General features: G+C 36.4%; 1 protein-coding gene across 2 annotated transcripts in view; it reads left to right on the forward strand.

The window, feature by feature from the left end:
- LOC150077411 (AP-2 complex subunit alpha-like) overlaps window positions 1-23548 on the forward strand; it is a 588904-nt gene that overhangs the window by 557567 nt on the left and 7789 nt on the right. For both annotated transcript variants that reach the window (XM_090386478.1, XM_090386479.1), the window contains one exon: window positions 17209-17343. In XM_090386478.1, the coding sequence (XP_090242604.1) occupies window positions 17209-17343 (135 nt within the window). The remainder of the gene's footprint in view (window positions 1-17208; window positions 17344-23548) is intronic.

Here is a 23548-nt window from a genome sequence, read left to right on the forward strand (position 1 = left end):
GTCACCCATTAATTTATATGTATCCATGCATTTTTCTTCTCTGCCATATGTCTCATTAGTTCATCTGACATACCTTGAACAATATTTCTTAGTTGATATGTGAAGCCTAGTAGCTTCCAAGATAAATTCTTTGAATGCTTCCCATTTTGAATTTGCTGTTGGTAACATCATGAGTTGATCTCACTGTACAGAATTTGAAAACTGTCTCAGACCACTGTAGTCGCCTTTACGAAAGCAAAGACACTTCCCTTTACCCCAGATGGTAGTTATCTCTTTGAGTAAATCCCACTTCAGCACACTATGATCAGTGCCACCTAGTGGTTCCTTTATCTGCAGATTTTTAATGCATGAAGAATCACTACTGATAATCAGATCATGAGTATTACTCCCTGTAGGTTGCCTCCCGAACATGCTGATGTAGAAAACAGTCATCCAATGAATCCACAAAAGCCTTGCTAGTGTGTGAGTGACCAACTCACAAATTCCAGTCAATATCTGGGAAATTAAAATCCCCCATTATAAGACTCTCTGATTTACTGGCCCACTTTATTTCCCTGTACAGTTTCTTATTATACTCATCAGAGTCATTAGGCCTATAACACACTCCTACTCTCAATTTTGATCTCCCAATGCTTATGTCACACCAAACTGACTCGACACTGCACTGTCCAGCAATGTCGACTGGCTTCACTTCCTTGGATTTTATGTGTTTCTTAACTAATATCATAACCCCTCCTCCCTTCCTATCCTCTGTCATTCCTGTACGCATTTTATTCCCCAAATTTCAGTTCTGCATTCCTTATATCTGTGTTACACCACATATCTGATATCCCAACAATATCTGCCTTTGATGCTTTGAGCAATACCTCAAATTCATCAAATTTATTTACCAAACTCCTAGCATTGGTGTACACACAAGTATACATGCACCTGTTCCTATTCTTAGCTACCCAACACAACCCATGTGTTTACTTGTACCGCAATGACTCCCAGCAGTCTCTGAAATACCCTGCATCTTGTTTTCCAGGCTGCTGCCCATTACAATAGAAGCAGTGCAAGAATCACTTTAACCTCTGCCAGTGGCTATTGTTAATCTATTAGTCCTTGTATCCCCTCCAAGCTAGCAGTTTTCCGAACCACCTAACACTGCCTCGATAGCATCAGCAAATATTCGTGCACCCTTTCTATTTAAGTGTATCCCATCCCTGTAGAAGCTGTCTCCTAATAACAAGTACAGACCAGGCTGAAAAAAAAATTCTACCCCTTGAGCCTTGCAAAATCTTTCCTGGGCTGAACTGATCGACAAGGCTCTCATCATATACCCCCCTCCTATCATGTCTGGGCAGAATTGCAGACACTTTCAAATTCAAATCTAATTCATGGCTTTTTTACAACAGTGACCTGTACTAGCATCAGCCAAAAAAAAAAAAAAAAAAAAACGTTATTTCACCCATCCGCTCGCTCCAAATGTTTGTCAAGTTCTGCCTCGAATCTATTTAAGCTATCAACTTCTACAACAGATGGAAGTTTGTTCCAGCAATCAACCATCCGCTGGCTAAAGGCAGACTTCTGCACATCTATCCTACAACTGTCTTTCCTCAATTTGAATTTTTCCTCAATTTCAATCAATTCTGAGCATTGTCTTGTACTTGTTAAGTAATTCTGCCGGTCTCCTACTCTTAATATCATTAGTGCCAAATTTCGTGCCCTTAAAGGATGATATCTTCCCTACAATGTCATCAACCTTTGCCTCTGGCAGACATATCCTGGTCCTGTTCCATCTAACCTTTTTGCACAATGTTTTCCTGACAATAGTCAACTACAACTAGTTCCTTTGGGACCAGTTCATTCTGCCTTGGGGGTTGCCCGGGAATTACTTAACAAGTAATTCCGCCGGTCTCCTACTCTTAATATCATTAGTGCCAATGTGTACAACAATATCAACTTTTGTGCCCTTAAAAGATATCTGCTCTACGTCATCAACCTTTGCCCCTGGCAGACATACCCTGGTCCTGTTCCACCTATCCTTTTTACATACCGTTTACATACATTAGCTGGTCCAAAACAACGTTACAAGAGACCACTGCCATGGAAGAGCATGATGATCCTTGTCATCTTCCCAGTCAGAGGTACTCAACAAATAGAATTCTTGCTTTTCAATCAAAAGAGATATATTTTTTTTTGTCATCTGCATCCATAAACTGGATGCAGATGACTTCTAGTGTCAGGAAGGAGGTCAACAGCTACAATGGACTTGCCTCTGTAATACCTAATTTTGCAATTAATCACTTCCCGTGCAGTCAAGTTTAGGAAATCATTCAATCAGCAAATCAAGAGTGTTGAAAGTTGCTGTGAACAGTTGCAATGAGACTGTTGTGCAAAATTTATATTTGAGCCATGTGGTGTCGGATCAGTATCATAGCTATTTCCAGAATCCAACAAGCAGGAGGTTACAAGATTCAAATAATGAACTTAAGAATTTCTCCCCTCCTGAAGTATCCCAAGAAGGTCTTCCCTCCTAGTATTGATATTTACATTTACGTTGTTTACTTGATATTTGCCAATTCGAAAATTGTAGATCTCTTAAAGTACCATTTATAACTGACACAATATAATAGCTTCGCTTAATTTAATTTATTATGGTACTCACCTTTTTGTGATCTGCATTGATGTTGGAATGGAATGGATGATGGTTTTAAATTTGGGTTGGTGTGAATAAGTTAGGATTTGGAAACAGGATTAAAATATGCGCATTAAATATTTTTCCAATAAAATTCATATTTCTTTTTTTAAAAAATGCCTTTTTCAAAATATTATCCTGAAATTTGCCTGCATATTCCCTAGAAATACATGTAAAAAATATCCATATATTATCCATCAAACCTGTATTAATATTGTACAAAATTAATTACAGAAGAGATACAATAAAAAATATAACCTACTATCCCAAATACACTGATTAAGATTCAGCCTAAAAAGAAATATGACACCACAATCTTGAGTGGACTTTACGACATTTAATGAAATACGTATAGCAGCTGCCGTTAAAGACATCGAACTGAGATACAACAGAAAATGGGGGATCCTTACACAGAAACCCCACACCCCCACAAAATCTTCCACTATAAACATTTCTTCATGCCCTTTTTCTCCCACTGAACTCACTAGCCTTGATTACGGTTTTAACTTTGCTATTAAAGATAATAAACATCCCTACAAAGAATGTATAATAGAACTACAAACCAAATTAGATAACCATCTGGATTAATGGCGAATAATTCAGTTAATTAACTTACAAAAAATACGTAACAACCCAAATATTATAGTCCAAAAAGCCAACAAAGGTGATTCCATAGTAATTATAAACAAAGCACACATATATAGAAAAAATGGAATCTATACTCTGATTCAGATACATACAAACTGGATAACACATACTATTTCCAAACATAAAAGTAAGCTTGACATTATTTTAAGAAAATTAAGTTCCAACAATGAAATTAATTTATACACCCTTCAACAGATTGGGATCTGAAACAATATTCTACCGCATATGTTTGGTATTACCAAACTCCATAAAACCAACCCATAACCAACCCACTAAGACCCATAATATCCTTCAACAAATCAGCTTTCACTAATTTATCTTCCTTCCTGGAAGGAAGATAAATTAGTGAAATTACTTAATTACTTCGTCAAGCGAAACTTCGTTTTCAGAGGTAAAAATACTATGGCCAGAATAGGGATACGTTCCTACGTAAATAAAATGAAAAGCTTTTTTTTCGAACAAAGAAAAGTTTTATTAAATAAACAGTCAACTTACATACAAAGTGAAATCACATTTTAAAATTGATTGCTTATGCTTTTTTTCTCTTTCATTTAACAATTGCCTATACGGAGTTATTGCATTTAACACTGATCGCTTAACAATAACACTTCTTCCTAAATCAGGATCATTTTCACTAAAAAAATTTAAAACGTTTTCAATGTCATTTAAGCACCTTTTTAAATCTTTGGTTGTTAACACTTTTTCGGCAGGAACTTTAACTTCGTCTTCATTATCTTTGTCTTCGTTGCTAACAAGGTTTTCTAAATCTTCCACTGAAAAACCATCATCTTCTGCATTCAATAAATTTCTAACATCCTCTTCATCGACATTTTCGAAACCTATTGATTGAGCCATCTGGATAACTTCATTTCTAATTTCTTGGATGTTATTTTCTTCTAGTACAACTTCTGGCCATATTTTGCGCCAAACTCCATTTAAGCATTTCTTAGTGACTTCTTTCCAAGAACTATCAATGTTTTCAATTGCGTTTTTAATGGTGTAGTTTTTCCAAAAAGTTTTAACTGTCATTTCCTCTTTATCCTCTAGTTCAGTTAAACTGCTTAATGTTCGACGCAGATAATAAGCTTTAAATGATGCTATTACTCCCTGATCCAATGGTTGAATCAGGGAAGTTGTGTTTGCTGGAAGAAACACAACTTTGACAGGAATGCATGTGTCCAATGTGTTAAGATCAGTAGGATGTCCCGGAGCATTGTCTAACAACAAAAGAGCTTTTTCTTCAAAGTTGTTTTTTTTGACAATACCGTTTTACTTCAGGACAAAAGTGGTTAACAAACCAATCAGTAAATAACTCCTTGGTAACCCACGCTTTTCTATTTGCTTTCCATATTACAGGTAAATTCATTTTTATGTTACCTTTTAACGCCCTCGGATTTTCTGAATGGTAAACTAATAACAATTTTAATTTATAATCGCCAGAGGCATTTGATCCAAAGAGGTAACGTTAAACGGTCTTTGGCTGCTTTGAACCCAGCAGCTGATTTTTCTTCAATAGAAATGAAGCTTTTTGTTGGTAGCCGTTTCCAGAACAAACCGCTTTCGTCAACATTGAACACCAAATTTGGAAAATTTTCACGTTCAATTATTTCCTTTAGTTTTTTTGGAAACTTATTTGCAGCTTCTCCTGTTAATTTTACACTATGAATCCTGGCCCGTTTTTTAAATTTCTAGAACCACCCACGAGAAGCCCCAAAGGTTTCCGTAATTTCTTCAGTTTGTTTAGATTTCAGGTGATTAAACTGGAATATTTTTTTATGTTAAATGGGGCTTGAAATTGCCGACTTCGTTATATCGAAGCTTCGTTATCAGAGGTAACGTTAACCGAGGTATGCCTGTATTACAACCCCCCCCCCAGATATTAAATTATTTATATGATATGCTGATGATATCCTCTTAATAGGGCACAAATCCACAATAAATGATCTTTTCATTAAATTTAATTCCATGCATAATAGATTAAAATATACCCTGGAATTAGAAGAAAATGGACAAATTAACTTTCTAAACCTCACTATATACAGAAGCGATACAAAACTAGGAACAAGAAGTTTCAGAAAAAATACTTACACTTTGAATCACATCATCCCCTTAACACAAAAAAAGCAGTCCTTTATAATCAAATTTACAATGCTATAAAATACAGTTCCACGCATTACGATCTCAACAATGAACTTCAATATCTCACAAGTAAATTCATATCTAGGAAATCTCCTATTCAGTTAATCAAACAAACTATTATCACAAACCAAAATAATATTAACAACCCACCCAAACACATTTCCAATAATAATTCATGTATTATCCTCCCTTACCATAGTAATTTTGCCAATCAATTCCACCGTTTATTCAAACGTACCGATATCACCCTTACATTCTCATCTTATAATAAACTAGGTTCATTATTCAACTCATATAAAGACACACAAAATTACCACATTAGTGACATGAACAATGTCAACATAACTGTAATGCTTGCTACATTGGTAGCACCACCACAAAATACAGTTCTATCAAAACATCAAACACACATGCGTACTACCACTACAATAGCTTTATGACGGGACAGTCCAATACCGAATTAGCAACACATGTTGAATCCCACAACCACACCCCCTTAGTAGTTTCAGCCATTCCTATTATCAAATTAAAATCCAGTTTTAAAATTTTCCAATACGAAGCCCTAGTTATAGAATGGTTTCACCTCCATTCCACTCTCCAAGTATTAAATTCCAAACTACCCTATGACATAACACCGGTCTGGAATCTCATGCACCTGAGATTCCCACTTGTATTCAGGAGCATCACGGGAACTTAGTCTTCTTAAATACATGCTTTCACTCTCATTCTACCATTTCCAACTGAAAACAAGTAAAACGAAAGCAACTTGTTATGGCTATTGGCCTTCTGTTTTCAACCATATAACTTCAGTTGTTCCATTTTTAACATTGACAACCAAGGACGAAGACGTGCACTTCTACTTCCTTGCGCATATTTTAATCCTCTTTTTAAATCCTAAATTATTCACGCTAACTTAAATTTAAAATTATCATCCATTTTATTCTAACATCAATGCAGATTATAAAAAGGTGAGTACCATAATAAATTAAATTAAGCTACGCTTGATATCTGCCTTATTTACAACAAGTGTATCCAGGTATTCCAGTAAATCACAGTAAGCTATTTTGTTCATTAAAATGCAGCTCATGCAACTTGTACACCAATTTGATTTCAAATTAATTAACCAAGCTGATCCCTAAGTTCAATTCTCTTGTGAAAAAGTGACACTGAGAAGATCTGGAGGGTGGTAAAATATTGTTCATTTTCTTGAAGGATGTGAACATTATCCACTGATATGTTCGGGGGGACCCCCCTTCCCATTTAGAAGGCGTCGTCTCTGTTCCAGGTACAGTGGACATAATGTTGAAACTATTTGGTGGTGACGGGTTCGAGCCCGTCACCACCAAATACGAAGGATGTGGAAAGGTCAGGGAATGACCACCGCATATCCCCGGAGCAATATGGCCTTAGCTGCTAATGCTCCTAAAAAACCAAAATAACTAACAATTGCAATTACTTCTACTCCATTTCTAAAGTAATGGAGAAATCAATTAACCGCCAACTCTTGAAATATCTAGAAACATTTCGTCTGATCAACGATCACCAGTATGGATTCCGTCAGTGTCGATCCACTGGTGATATTCTGGCTTATGTTACCCATTTATGGACAAATTCAATGTAAAAGTTGGGTGAAACGCAAGCAGGTGCTCTTCACATCTCCAAGGCTTTCGTTCGTGTTTGGCATAAAAGTCTTTTAAATAAGCTTCTGTCCTATTGTTTGCCAGCTGTTTTTTGTAATTGTGTATCCAGTTTTATCTCTGACCACTCACTGGTTAATGGTAGATGGTTCTCTGTCTTCTAACTTCTCCACAAATGCTAGTGTTCCCCAAGATTCAGTTCTTTCTCCCACTTTTTTTCTCTTGTATATGAATGACTTTCTTCCATGGTGCCTCCATAGCCAGGTGGGCAGGAGCAGCAGTGCGTAGCACACACTTCTTGATTAGACCAGGGTTCGAGCCAGTGACCACCAAATTCGGAGGATGCGGAAAGGTCAGGGAATGACCACCGCATATCCCCGGAGCAATGTGGCCTTAGTTGCTAATGCTCCTAAAAACCAAATAACAAACCTTCCATTGACCGGAAATCCTATTCATAGTTTTGCTGACGATATTGCATTCTACTTTCCATTTTGAGAAAACTTGCCATGCTCAATCAGCTTTAACTTCTCGAATATCCGCTACCAATTCACTAAATGCTGATATCCAGTTGAGCAAAGACAACTTAGTTAATTTCAATCCTTCTAAAACTCAGTCTTGTCTTATATTAACCTCAGGGGCTCACACCTGTTGAGTATGGGCTTGGCACACCCAGGATCCCGAGCTGGATATCATCATTCTTCTTCTCTTTCTTGGTGATTCCCTTCTATTTTGCACAATATGACTAATTATAATAATAATAATAAATTTTGCAAAAAGGATTCTTCTGGTCCTATGTTTATCTTCGTTGACGCTCCGATTTCTAGACAAGATCTTGGGGATTACCCTGAGTTCTTATCTCTACTGGCATAAAGCACATTACATATATTGTTTCCTCTGCATCTAAAAAACTTGGTTTTCTCTTTTTCTTTTCTTCCAAACTGTTGTTGACTCTGTAGAAACTGCAAATCTGGCCACGGAATATTGTTCCCACATTGAGGGCGGTGCCCCCAAAACCTCTCTCAGGCTTCTAGATTCCATTCAAAAGAGGGCAGTTAGGTTAATTAATGTCTCATCTCTAACAAAACTTAACATATTATGGTCACCCCCATATATTTATTGTGTCTCTGAAACCAACTAACTCAGCCATGGAATGAACAAAAGCCCATTAAAATTCCTTGCGTCATTGACAGGATAACCCAGGAATTTTCCATCCTGTGTTTTGGAGGACCATGCCGATACCACTGTGCTACTGCGCAACAGTCTCATCTCTAACAGAGTCTCATAGACCGTTGTATAGATACTTCTACGGGCACTGTTCTTCTGAATTGGCTTCTATAATTCGAGCTCTCTCTTTCAAAGCAATCTGAACACTTGCCACAGCCAGTCAACATCCTTTTACTGTCCAAGTTCAAATTCACAGAACCAACTTTTCTTCTTCATTTATTCATTCAATTTCTGTTTTCTGGAACAACCTTCATACGTATTTCCTGAAAATTAAAATCTACAGAAGTTCAAGTCTAATGTCAACAAGTATCTTTCAACTTTTCAACTTTCAACCCATGTATGGTACTAAGTACTATAGGTTCTAAAAAAAAAAAAAGTACCTGTACATAACAATGGTCCTTGAGAATCAAAATAAAATTAGTATGGAAAACATTTAGTTAACATGATATACTGTAAGATAGTAAACTAATTATAAGGAATTGTGGGAGATGTGGTTTCTTTCTTTGGCAATTCTTTACTTTTTATTTAATTTGATTTTTTGTTATATAGTTTGATTTTTTGTTTTTATTTAATTTGATTTTTTGTTATATTTGATTTTTAGTTATATTTTGTAGTTTACAATAATATACCTATGTTAGTTGTTTTCAACTGGGGTGCTGCACACTAGGATGCCAAACAACATTCTTGGGGTACCGTGTAATTTCGGTTTAAGTTACTTAAAGTTATTATTATTTTTTTTAATTTTTTAATTTTTTTAAATTTACACTTTTATTTCATTATAAAAAGGCGTACAGTATCCATTGTACCCTATCTTTTTAATTTTGTAGTGATCTATAACTTATCTTTATTTAGTACCTCTATATAAAGAATAAAATTATTATATAGGTATATATTAAAAGGTAGAAAACCATTGTGTTAGGTATTTCTTTTGGCCTAGGGGTGCTGTGAACCAAGAAAGTGTGGGAACCTCTGAACTATTTAAATTTAAGCAGATGCCATTATAGAATTTTTAGTGCGAACCCCCTGGGGTTTGTAAACCATCGGTTGGGAACTGCTGACAAAGCATAGATCAGTATCTATTGACCACTACTGTCTTCTCCCAATCAACCATACTTTTATCCATTGTAGCAACTGCTCCAATTTGTACAGTAGTCTTCCATGTGCAACAGTATCAAAAGCTTTCCTGAAATCCAACTACAGTAAGTGCTGATTATAGTGATCACTGGTTATTAGAATCAGCTGCTTAATAGAATCAAATTTCAAAGAACCGATTCAAATCAGTAAAATGCACTATACTTTCATCATTTACTAGAATCACATTTTTGGTTATAAGAATCAATTTCCAATGCCTCTGTGATATTTTTCTAAAGCACATTTCTGGAGGTCACATTTATAGAGGTCACAACCATAAAACAATAAAACCAATTTGCAGTTTCCGGTTTATTGGGCTTTTCTGTTAGTGCAATAAATTGGTAGTAAACTTGATCTTATTCATTTGCGATAATACCAATAGCTGGAATTCTGTGTTTTCACATTATTATAGTGAAATGTATTTCCCCTTCGCTGAAATCTGCTCTTCATTTTTATATCTAAACTTCATCTCACTTGCGTGTGTCATGTTAGTTCCAATTTGTGTGTGCCGTGTGCTTTGTTATTGGTTGATGCTTATCTTTTTTACTGTATTTTAAATTTTACTACCAAAAAAAAAAATTTACACTCAAATCACAGTGAACAGAAAGTGTGATTTGAGTTTTTGTAAAAGATAAGTTATGAATTATAGAAACGTATGATAAATTCAACTTAGGCAATGTATAAAAAGGAAGCGGTTCAGTTATTACAAAATCATCTAGCTCACTGCCAGAGCTTACTTCACCTCTTTACATTCCCCTTCCTGAATATCTCATGTGTGAATGTCAATGCAAAATATTCATTTAGTTTGTTAGCCACCTGAGCAAGATCATCAACATTTGAACCATCAATATCCAGGGGACCAATCTGATTCATCCCTTTCCTTCTAGAGTTTACATAGGTGAAGAACTCTTTTCTGTTTTTCTTTGTATCCTTTGGCAAGGATATCTCTTATAATCTTCCTTTGCCTGCCTAATCTCCTTTGTGACTTGGTTGCAGACCAGCTTATATCTGTCATAGACTTCCATGTCACCCATTAATTTATATGTATCCCATGCATTTTTTCTTCTCTGTCATATGTCTCATTAGTTCATCTGACATCCATTTAGGCCTAAACCTTGAACAATACTTCTTAGTTGGTATGTAAAGCCTAGTAGCTTCCAAGATAAATTCTTTGAATGCTTCCCATTTTGAATTTGCTGTTGGTAACATCATCAGTTGGTCCCACTATATAGAATTTAAATACTGTCTCAGACCATCGTAGTCGCCTTTACGAAAGCAAAAACCCTTCCCTTTACCCCTGATGGTAGTTACCTCTTTGAATCCCACTTCAGCACATTGTGATCACTGCCACCTAGTGGTTCCTTTATCTGCAGATGCTTAATGCATGAAGAATCACTACTGATAATCAGATAAAGAGTATTACTCCTTCTATTTGCCTCCCAAACATGCTGATGTAGAAAACAATCATCCAATAAATCCACAAAAGCCTTGCTAGTGTGTGAGTGACCAACCTACAAATTTTAATTTCACACAAAATCTGGGAAATTAAAATCCCCCATTATAAGACTCTGATTTACTGGCCCACTCTATTTCCCTGTACAGTTTCTTATATGGCCTATAGCACACTCCTACTCTCAATTTTGATCTCCCAATGCTTATGTCACACCAAACTGCGCTGTCCATCGATGTTGACTGGATTTGCTTCCTTGGATTTTGTGTTTCTTAACTAATAGCATAATCTCCTCCTCCCTTCCTATCCTGTCTATCCTTTCTGTACACATTGTACTCCCCAAATTCCAGTTCTGCATTCCTTATATCTGTGTGACACCACATCTCTGATATCCCAAAAATATCTGCCTTTGATGTTTTGAGCAATACCTCAAATTCAACAAATTTATTTAACAAACTCCTAGCATTGGTGTACACGCAAGTATACATGCACCTGTTCTAATTCTTAGCTACCCTAACACAACCCATGTGTTTACTTTTACCACAATGACTCCCAGCAGTCTCAGAAATACCCTGCATCTTGTTTTCCAGGCTGCTGCTCATTCCAATAGAAGCAGTGCAAGAATCACTTTCACCTCTGCCAGTGGCTACTATTAATCTATTAGTCCTTGTATCCCCCCAAGCTAGCAGTTTTCCGACCCACCTAACACTGCCTCGATAGCATCAGCAAATATTTTTGCACCCTTTCTATTTAAGTGTATCCCATCCCTGTAGAAGTAGTCTCTCCTTTTAACAAGTACAGACCAGGCTGAAAAAAATTCCAGCACTTGAGCTTTGCACAATCTTTCCAGGGCCGAATTGATCGACAAGGCTCTCATCATATACTCCCTACTATCGTGTGTGGACAGAATTGCAGAGACTTTCAAATTCAACCCTAATTCACGGCTTTTTTTCAACAGTGACCTGTACTTGTTAAGTAATTCCGCCAGTCTCCTAATATCATTAGTGCCAACGTGTACAACTATATAAACTTTTGTGCCCGTAAAAGATGATATCCGCTCTACAATGTCATCAACCTCTGCCCCTGTAAGACACATCCTGGTCCTGTTCCACCTATCCTTTTTACATGCCATGTTCCCCGTTACCTTGTCAATAGTCACCAACAACTACCAGTTCCTGTGGGACCAGTGCAAGCTCTGGCGTTGATGTGGGCAGCTGAGAGCTTGATCAGCACCTCAATTTAGATCCTTCAAAGGCATCCACCCTGTCCTTCAAGCTCGCATATAGGCCCATAACAACACTGAGTTGTCGCCCGATTTCCTTACACACATCACACACACATACAAAGACATCCCCCATGGCAATATCATGTCCCGTACCCGATTGCTCCACAAACATTAAGCAAGCGGTGCATTTTAAAAGGCTTTGATTTAGAGAGCAACTGCCCCCCCCCCCCTCAGTTCTCCCCTGAGCCACAGCACTCCCATTAGCTTGAGTCTTTTGCTTTGCTGCTCTGGTCTGAGTCATGATTTAGACTTAATTTCAATAAAATTTCAATTTCAGTACAAAATTATAACCCTAAACTTGTATCCCAACACGGTTATAACACTATATACAGTGAAACTTCCCTTTAACGGACAGCCATGGGGAACGAAAATCTGTTCGTTAGAGAGAAGTGTCCGCTAACAATAATTCTGAGGGAGAAAAGAAAAAGAAATATCGTTAAACGTTTAATGTAAAATTAAATTAAAATATATACAGATTTTGAACTATTTTTGTAAATAATATACAATTTCATACACAAGAGATAAAGAAAAATTGTTAAATGTTTAATGTAAAATGAAATTAAATTATATACAGATTTTGCACAATATTTTTGTAATTAATATACATACAATTGTGCTATGCATATTATGACTTTATCTTAAGAAAAATACATACAATAATCATTTATTTTCTTCTGCACCTTCTTCTGGCTGATAATTTTGTTTTCAACATTTGTTTGGAGTGAAGAAACCATCGAAAGTCCTTCAGTATCTTCTTTAGCGGCGAAAAACATTTTTAAACGATTGATTTGTATGAGCGCTTCTATTTTCATCGGTGGTTTGTCGTTAATATGTTCTTCGACAGAATGACCTCCTTCCATTTCTTCATCCTTATGAAGAACTTCTTGAAAAATATCGATGATAATGTCGTTGATATCTAGAGCACCATCTTCTGTAGTGAGGTTTGAGTCTATATCTTTGTAGCCTGGGTCACTTGTAGCGAAAGTATTGTACATTATCAATAGATGTTGAAGTTCTTGTTCTTCTTGGTGCTCCACATTGCTGTTCACAACTTCAATTTTTGCGTTTGAGAAGCCAGACTTTACAAAACAGTTCACAACAGTTTGTTTTCTAATTGCGTTTACTGAAGAGGAAATCCATTGAATCGCATCTAGGATGCTGAGATTCTTTGCAAGGTCACTCGCACATGTTACATCGTTCATGTTTGCAATGAGATGTCTTAAAACACGTTTTCTGTAGTGAAGTTTAAATTTTTTTATTATCTCTTGATCCAAGGGCTGACACTCTGCAGATGTGTTTTGTGGCAGAAAAACGATTTGAATGATACAATTCAATGTGCGGGTGAGATGCAGCATTATCCATGAAAAGAATAATTTTTCTCTTTTGACGAATCATGTTTTGGTTAAAGTGACTTTTCCATTCGCTCACGATATCTCGTGTCATCCACGCTTTTTTATTAGACTTCCAGTCAACATTCAAAAGATTCAACTTTATGAACTTGAAACAATGAGGATTTTGTGGTTTTCCTATAACAAGTGGTTGTTCAAAGTCTCCCAGCATATTTGTACACAATAGTACAGTCAAGCGTTCCTTAGAAATTTTTCCGCCCTGGCACTTTTCGTTTTTTAGACTCATTGTTTTTTCAGGAAGAGCTTTAAAAAACAACCCTGTTTCGTCACACTTGTAAATATCCTTAGCTTCAAAATCACGACATAAATCTTCCAATTTGACGGTCCACTCTGTTACGACCCCAGTATCAACAGATCCACCTTAACCACTTACGGTTTTCCAAGAAATTTTATATAGAGTTTTGAAGTTGTCTAGCCATCCCACAGAAGCTTTGAACTCATATACTCCCATAGATTTCGCAACCTCCAAAGCCTTTTCCCTAATAATAGGCCCATTAATGGGAATTTTTTTTTAGCACGTTCACGACAAAACCACTCATACGTAACATTGTCAATTTGAAGTCCAACAGTTTTCTGGTTTGATTTTTGAACCTGATCATTTCCGTGTTGCCAAAATTGTTTGAGCAGTTCATTTTTTTCTTTAGGATGTTGCTTACCTGCATCTTCCCGATTTTGAATTTTGCAGCGAGATTGAGAACACTATTTTTTTGCAGATCATACGCATTAATGAGTTCGACTTTATCTTTTAAAGTTAAATGTTTACAAGAAGACATTGTGCACTTCACACGACACTGAACAAAACTGAAAACTGAAACTCAAAAGACGAAAGGCCGACAAATCCCCCCCCCCCCCCCCCCGCCCCTGCACACACCGAATTCACCAGAAGTTTTACACGTGCCTTAAAATTCTTGAAAAAGGGTTTAGAACTGCGACGTAAACCTTGATAAAATTCAGAGAATTGGAAATAGAAAATAAACACATGATTGAGGTAATACGTGGAAGAAACGTTCCTAGAAAAAGGGCAGTGAGCTCGCCTGCTGTCCATTATGGGGAAATCAAATTAAGTGCTAACCTAAACGAAACAGTGCAGATTGCCTGTCCGCGTCCATTACAGAGAATGTCCGCTAGACAGAAGCTGAAAACACGTTAAAACCAATAGAGAAGAGAGTTCGGGAATTTGAAAATATCCATTGTAGAGTAATGTCCGTTAAAGAGAGGCCGTTAGAAGTTTCACCGTATCTATTTTTTTTTTATTTTTTTTTTTTTTCACTATCAAGTGTATCATCTTAGAGTTCTGTTTATATAACTTCCGTATCAAGTTATGTATTAATTAATTATGTTACGTTTGTAAAATCTAAGTCGTTATATCTATTTAGTTAAAAAGTACAATTTAATTGACAATGAAGTTTAACAAGATTAATAGATTTTACTGATTAATTGACAATATTATATTATATAATATAATATACTATACTAAACTAACGCTATCTAGTTCGGGATATAACGTATCGTATGACAATGGTGGCAAGTTACGAACGGTACATCTACAGACACTTAAGTATTAATTAACTTCCAAAATCTCACTGTCTCAATTCAGAATAAACCAAGGATCTTGACTAGGTCTATAAGCTACTTATAGAAAATAATTTAATATTACAATTGGTCAATAAAGCGGCTAAATATGGCTATAAAACTTCTCGTTCAGCAGAGCTGCAAAACTTGTAACATGTGGATTGGATACCCTTACCGATACTAAGTAATAACCTACAAAATCTGTATCTAAGTTAAACTATAAACTAAGTATCATAACTAGGAATATAAAGCTATTCTAGAAAATAAGTTAATATGCCAATTTAAGCTAATAAAACAGAAAAAATTTCTCTATTTCAGGAGGTAAAAACTTCACCTGAACAAGGCTACTCTCATTCCCATACGAAGAAGACGGTGAAAATTAAAAATACTTATCCCTTTACAGCAGTGAAAAATCCACCAACTCAATTCTGCTTAAGTACATATTGTTTGCTACATATTACTTAACATTTGTAATTAGCCTATCCATGTGCAGAATTTGACACTCCCCTTTCTGCATCAGTAATTTTCAATGCCTTTGGCTAAAGTAGGCCATATGCTGAATAGTGTGTTTTCCCATTAAGTACATCATTGCATTAATGACTATTACTACTTCTGAGAAAATTGGATGGGTGGAGGGAGGGTAAGGATTGCTTTGATTTGTTTTTGTGTAGTTCTGAATATAGCAACTCATACACAATTAGTTTTCCTCTCTCTTTTTACTTGTTACATATTTCCTTGCCTGAACTTTTCAACACTGTTAAAAAGATCAAGCAAGGGAATATTAATCCATTGTGGGAATTTGTATCCATTACATTGATAATATGGACTTAGAATAAATGTTTGTTGCTGCTTTCAGTTAATTATGCAGCAAACAAACATAGTCAAGTCATTTACATTTATGATATATTTGAAATCAAATTAAACTGTTATTTGCAATCAATGACAGCATAATCTGTATTAATATAGGTGCAAGATCAGTATCATTTTGGCAGACTTGCTGCAAAAAGTGCTAAGCATTCTTTTTGGAAAATAAGTATATAAATATGTAAATTCAATGAATGGAAACAAAAAGTGGCAAGAGTTAACGTTCAGATCACAGCAATATTGTGAAAACATCTTGCAGATTATGAATAATAACTTCGTATTCTGTTAATACAGCAATTCCCCGACTTACACAAATTCAGTTTTATAACTTTTTGCCAGCCGATGATCACTGTCGATCTTAAGTGCGTTGATCCTTTGACATGTTCTTTTATATGTGCACTGTCCTTTAAAATAGTATTCGCTATTTTAAACTAATTCTAATTCTCATGCAATAGATGACAAATTTGTCCTGCTTCGTGCTTAATCATTTTCATCTTGATTTCTAAATCAATTTTGTTTTATTTCCTGGCACTGCAACCACTTGCACTTTCCGTTGATCCCTTTCCCTTCACCGTTGTAATAAGTAAATAGGAATGAAGAGAGGTTTCTGAAAATTTGTTTTTTACATGATTGAAGATTTCAGTGAAGGGCAACACATTTCACCATAATAACGTAAAAACCCACACAATTGCAGTTATCGGTATTATCGCAAATGCAATAAGATCGAGTTTTTACTACCCATTTATAATTAGAAACTAAATGCAATTGTGTGGGTTTTTACGTTATTATGGTGAAATGTGTTTGCCCTTCACTGAAATCTTGAATCATATAAAAAACAAATTTTCAGAAACTGCTCTTCATTCCTATTTACTTTATACAATGATGAAGGGAAAGGGACCAACGGAAAGTGCAAGTGGTTGCAGTGCCAGGAAACGAAACAAAATTGATTTAGAAATGAAAATTATTAAGAAGTACAAAGCAGGACAACCTTTGTCATCTATTGCAAGAGAATTAGTTCTCACTGCTTTGAATACTATTCTAAAGTGGTTTTGGAATTTCCATTGTAAATGTCATTAAAGAGTAAGATAGATTTTTTTTTTTTTTTCCCCCCCAGATTTAAACTTATAAATAGTCAAAAGTTTAATTTATTGTTCTATCACTTATTGCAGTTAAGTGGATTTGGCATTCAAATACTAGATGGAATAGATCCTAATCCTGACAATTTCGTATGTGCTGGAGTTATTCATTCTCGGACATTACAAATAGGCTGTCTTCTACGACTAGAACCAAACAGACAAGCACAGGTATTTATTTCAAAGTAATCTTTTGTGTTCGGACTTTTTTCTTTCTTTCTGTTGTTTTTGCAGACAAAAATTTTACATCTCATGAATATTGCTAAAGTAAATTGGTAAAAGTTTACATTAAAAATGCTTATTGTATCTGAAAAATAAAATTGTAATGCAGTTTGTGATAGTTTCATCTGGATACTTAATTAAGCTTTATTTGCCTGTGCTTGAAAAAAAATTTCCTTTCCTTTAATTAAAATTAGTTCCTTTATTATTGCTGTCATTTTGACAATTAACAATACATGGATAATATTTTTAGTTGTGCTGTCACCTTCATGAAAGCCATTTTACTTAATATAACACATCATCATCATCATCATCAGCCATTTTCAATCCACTGCAGGATGAAGGCCTCTCCAGCAACTTTCCAGTTCCTTCTGTTTTGAGCACTGGCCATCCATTTACTACTCAAACTCATGAATTTCATCTATCCATCTCCGCCTTTGTCTTCTAGGTTTTCTTCTAGCTCCTCTTGGGTACCATTCTGTTATTTTCTTAGTCCATCTGTCATCATGTCTTCTAGCTATGTGTCCTGCCCAAGACCATTTTAGTTCTTTAGTTTTGATAAGAATGTCCTTTACTTGAGTTTGCTGCCTAATCCATGTGTTTCTCTTCTTATCTAACAGTCTGATTCCCAATATAATTCGTTCCATTCTTCGCTGTGTAGTTCTTAGCTTCTCTTCCATTCTTTTGGTGAGTGCCCAAGTTTCACTTCCATAAGTCATGGTGGGGAGTATACATTGATTCATTATTTTACGTTTCAGACAAACTGGGATATTGCTCTTCAGTATGTGACTATATTTCCTGAATGCTATCCATCCAAAATTTATTCTTCTCTTGACTTCCAGCCATTTATCATTATTACAGCTAATAACTTGTTCCAGATAAGTATATGACTCCACCTTTTCAATTACTGCTCCTTCAATCATTATTTCCCTTTCCGTGACATACTTGTTCATCATTACTTTTGTTTTAGCCATATTCATCTTTAGTCCAAAATCCTTACTAACTGTGCATAACTGATTAAGATTTTCCTCTAATTCTTTGGGATTGTGGCTTATGACCAGAATGTCATCTGCAAATCGTAAATGGTTTAGGTACTCTCCGTTCACATTGACTCCTTTCTGCGACCAGTCTAATCTTCTGAAAGCTTCCTCAAGGGCAGCAGTAAACAGCTTCGGAGATATTGTCTCCCCTTGTCGAACTCCTTTCTCGATTTTAAATTTCCTACTGTCTTTGTCTAGTCTAATAAAGGATGTAGCACTCTCATATATTTTCTTCAAAATCATAATATATGGAGTATCTATGCCTTGTCTTTCCAGTGCCCCAAACATTGCCTTATGCTGTATGGAGTCAAATGCCTTTTCATAATCCACAAATGCCAGGCATAATGGTGTTTTATATGCATTTGCTTTCTCCATTAGCTGTGATATTACGTGAAGGTGATCCATAGTTCAGAATCCTGTCCTAAAGCCAGCTTGCTCTTTCGGTTGATTCTCATCAAGTATTCTTTCTAATCTGTTAGTAATGACCCTTGTGAACAACTTGTAGATATGGGATAACAAGCTAATTGGTCTATAATTTCCAATTTCTGATTTATCTCCTTTCTTATGCAGCAAAACTATAATTGCATTATTCCACTGCTTAGGCATCACACCTTTTCTAATGCACTTTGTGAAGAGCCTTGCCAGTTTTTGTGTTATGTCTCTTCCTCCCAATTTTAACAACTCTACAGTAACTTCATCTTCCCCCGGGGCTTTCCGATTCTTCATTTTCTTCAATGCATGTTCTACCTCATCAGGAAGAATATCGGGTATGTCATATGTGTTGCTACTTTGCAATCCATCTTCCCCACTGCTGGTATCATTCCCTCGCTCCTTTTATAATTCTCTATAGTAGTCTTCTGCTATTTGAATTATGCCTTCTCTGCTGTTTATAAGTACACCATCGCTATTCTTCAGTTTCAGTATCATTTGTCTTTCTGTATTACTGCTCATGGCTGCTGATTTAAATCCTTTGTTTTCCCTTAATGCTTGTTCTACTTTTCTTGTGTTAAATCTTCTTATGTCCTCTCTGAGTCTCTTTCTAATGGCTTTGCATAACTCAGTATACTCAATTTTCTCCCTGTCAGTGTTTTTCTTTCTCTTCATTTGTCGTCTTTGGTTCATCATGACAAGTGTTTCTTGACTAATTTTTTCTTCTTTGGATTTCTGTTTCCCTATAAGTTTCTTGGGCTTTATCACTTTCAGAAAGTTGTAATATTCCTCGTCGATATCTTGGTCCTGAGCAGTCTGCAGAAGCTCAAACTTGTTCTTAAGTTCCAGTACATACTGCTTTTTCTCCTCCTCTGTTATCTCAAAGACCTTTGTATTATTTACTCGAGTCAGTTTTTTCCTTTCCTTTCCTACATCTATATCAAGTGTACATCTTACCATTCTGTGATCACTTCCAACATTTACCTTATTCAGGACGGTAACATCATTCACAATATATCTTCTGTTAGTGAGGATGAAGTCGATTTCATTAGTTGTTAATCCATTTGGACTCTTCCATGTCCACTTTCTGTTCACCCTTTTCTTGAAAAAAGTGTTCATTACTGACATTCCTTGAGATTCTGCAAATTCCACAAGTCTTTCACCTCTTTTATTTCTTTCACCAATTCCAAAATTTCCTATAGTTCCTCTTTCTGTGCTGTTTTGCCTTTTTCCAACCTTAGCATTGAAGTCCCCCATAATAATAGTGTAGTGGGTTTTCTGCTCATCTAGAAGACTCAATTTCAGTGTACATTTCTTCAACCTCTTCATCATCATGGCTCGACGTTGGTGCATAAATCATTATAATCTTTAGCTTGTACCTCTTAGAAATCTTGAGTATTAGTCTTGACACCCTTGGTGATGTACTTTTGAATTCCAAAATGTTGTTTTTAAAATCTTTATGGACCAGAAACCCAACTCCACCTTCACTCCTTTCACTGTTTCCATTGGTGTACAGCAGATTTCCACTTGATAAACTTATAAGTGATTCATTTCTTCTTCTTGTTTCAGCCAAACCGATGATATTCCAATTCACATTTTCTAATTCCTTTTCCAGCTCTAATATCCTGTCTTCACCGATGAGTGATCGTACGTTATAACAGGCCAAGTTCAATTTCCGTGCATGGCAGCCTGGTTGTACCCAGAGATTCTTAGCACCCTCTGCTTCCACTCTGATCCTCTCGCTGCCGTAAGAGGGAGAGTGAAAGCTGCTGGGGACTGAGGGCCATTTGTATTGTTGTGCTCTCATTGCTGGAGGGTTTGGTCTTTTCCTCTTCACGCTGACCAGGCGTCTTGAAGAGAACCACTCCACACGTTCGTTGCCACCTAAGTGACGTAACAGGGCTTACCATCGAGAAGGTGTGCATGAGTGAATTTTAGGGAGGCAGGCCAACCGGACTTCTCCTAAATCTTCTGTAATAGAGAGATATTGGATCCATCAGTGTTTTAGGCTGAGTGTCTGATAACACACAGGATACCTGTTCCCCTCTAAGCCCCAATATAACACAGTGCTTTCCAAATTTTTTTGCTGCATTTTCTATATTTAATATGATTACGTATACTATTGTATATGAAATCATATACAGTATCTTGTATATGATTACATGAAATTGCTAATGGGTTATAAATAAATGCATTTTATTTGAAAATTCCACTACTGCAGTATGAGTAACTATATTCACAATACTTAAAACAGCAGATGACAGTTTTGTTTTCTGGTTGAATAAACTCCCTAGACTGCTAGTGGATTTTTTCTATCACTTATTACACACACACACACAGGTTATATTCTTTAAATAATGGATGCCTACAGTTTTTTTTTTTTTTTTTTATAAACTGTAATAAAAACTTCAAAACTTTTACTTTCCCTTCTCTGTGGATGTACAAAATATGAAGTTGACAAATCTATGCATATGCCACTTGTTAGGTGATATGTACTAAGTATTAATTTTTTTTTATCTATTATTTATTAAACATATTTTTGTAAAATAGCATTAGCATTAGTAGAGGCATTTGATGCAAGAAAGCAAGCTTATGCAGCATCAGCCAAAAAAAAAATAAATAAATAACCACTTCCACTTCACCCCTCTGTTCGTTCGAAATACCTGTCCAGCTGAGCCTTAAACTTATTTAGGCAATCAACTTCCACGACAAGGGATGGAAGTCTGTTCCACCAACCAACCACCCGCTGGCTAAAGGCAAATTTGCGCACATCTATCCTACATCTGTCTTTCCTCAATTTGAATTTATGCCCTCTCAGGTGATTATTCTGAGCAAGAGGAAGAATCTCATCAGCTCAAGCCATTCAAGGCTTTATACACCTCTATCAGATCACCTCGCTGGTGCCTAGTCTCCAGACACTGTAATTTGCAAAACTTAAGCCTTTCTTCGTAAGAGCACCCCTTTGTTCCATTCACTAATCTTGTTGCTCTTCTCTGTACTCGTTCCAGCAGCTCTACATCCTTCTTGAAATGAGGCCTCCAGGCCTGTATACAGTACTCTAGGTGTGGACTGACCATTGCCTTATACAAGGGAATAATCACCTCCTTATCCATGCTAGAAAAATTCCTATATATCATTGACAATACACTATGAGCTACTCTTGCAGCCTGTCTGCACTGCTCAGAGAACTTCATATCTGCCTGCACAACCACCTACAGGTCCCTTTCATTCTCTACCACTGTCAGTGTAGTACCACAGAGTTGATACGTTGCTCTGGGGTTGTAGTTTCCAATATGTAGTACTTTACATTTGTCAATGTTAAACTTCATTTGCCACCTCTCAGCCCATCTGCTCAACCTTTCCAGATCCTGTTTCAGCAGCAGCATAATGTCAGTAGTGTCCTTGACAAACCTTCCAACCTTTGTATCGTCTGCAAACTTGGACATTAAGCTTGATATACCATCATCAATATCATTTATAAATGCAGAAAACAATAATGGACCCAATACTGAACCCTGAGGGACTCCACTAATAACATTAGTCCACGATGAACAGTGTCCCTTGATTATCACACTCTGTCTTCTCCCCCTCAACCACCCCTTTATCCATAGCAGCAATTTGCCTCCAATGCCACACTGCTCCAATTTGTGTATATTTTGATACTGTTGCACAAGTCTTCCTTGTGCAACAGTATCAAAAGCCTTTCTAAGATCCAAGCATATAATATCAAAGTTATTCCCTGCATCCAGTTCTTTTGTGACTGCATCATAGTATCCAATCAGATTGGTCAGGCAAGACCTCCCCTTAACAAAACCATGCTGTGTCCAAGCTATAACTGAAGTCTTATCTAGATGATCCTGCAGTGCTTCTTTAACCAGTGCCTCCATTAATTTTCCGGGAACAGAAGTTAAACTCACAGGTCTATAATTACTTGTGTCAGACTTTGATCCTCCTTTGTAAATTGGGTTCACATTTGCAGATCTCCAGGCCATGGGTACCTCCCCTGAGTCCAAGGAAGCTCTGATAATTATGGCTAAGGGTTTGCTTACTTCCTTTGCTGCCTCCTTTAATATAACTGGATAGATCCCATCCACCCCGGGTGCCTTTCTTGTGTTTATCTTCAACAGTTTCTCCTCCACTTTACTCCCAGTTATTTCAAGATTCTGTAGGTTACTGCCAGAGTTGAATACACCTCTGGCATTCCCCTCTGAATAACTCCTCATGCGTGAATGTCTATGCAAAATATTCATTTAGTTTGTTAGCTACCTGAGCAGGATCATCAACAGTTGACCCATCGATATCAAGTGGACCAATCTGATTCGTCCCCTTCCTTCTAGAGTTTACATAAGTAAAGAACTCTTTACTGTTTTTCTTTGCATCCCTTGCCAAAGATTTCTCATAATCTGCCTTCGCCTGCCTCCTTTGTAACTTGGTTACAGATCAACTTGTATCATAGGCTTCTGTGTCACGTGTTAATTTGTATGTATCCCATGCATTTTTCTTCTCTGCCATATGTCTCATTAGTTCATCTGACATCCACTTAGGCCTAAACCTTGAACAATATTTCTTAGTTGGTATGTAAAGCCTAGTAGCTTCCAAGATAAGTTCTTTGAATGCTTCCCATTTTGAATTTGCTGTTGGTAACATCATCAGTTGGTCCCACTCTATAGAATTTAAATACTGTCTCA

Source organism: Mastigoproctus giganteus, chromosome 12, assembly GCF_048544385.1.
Source record: "Mastigoproctus giganteus isolate SK-2022 chromosome 12, ASM4854438v1, whole genome shotgun sequence".
Taxonomy (NCBI): domain Eukaryota; kingdom Metazoa; phylum Arthropoda; class Arachnida; order Uropygi; family Thelyphonidae; genus Mastigoproctus; species Mastigoproctus giganteus.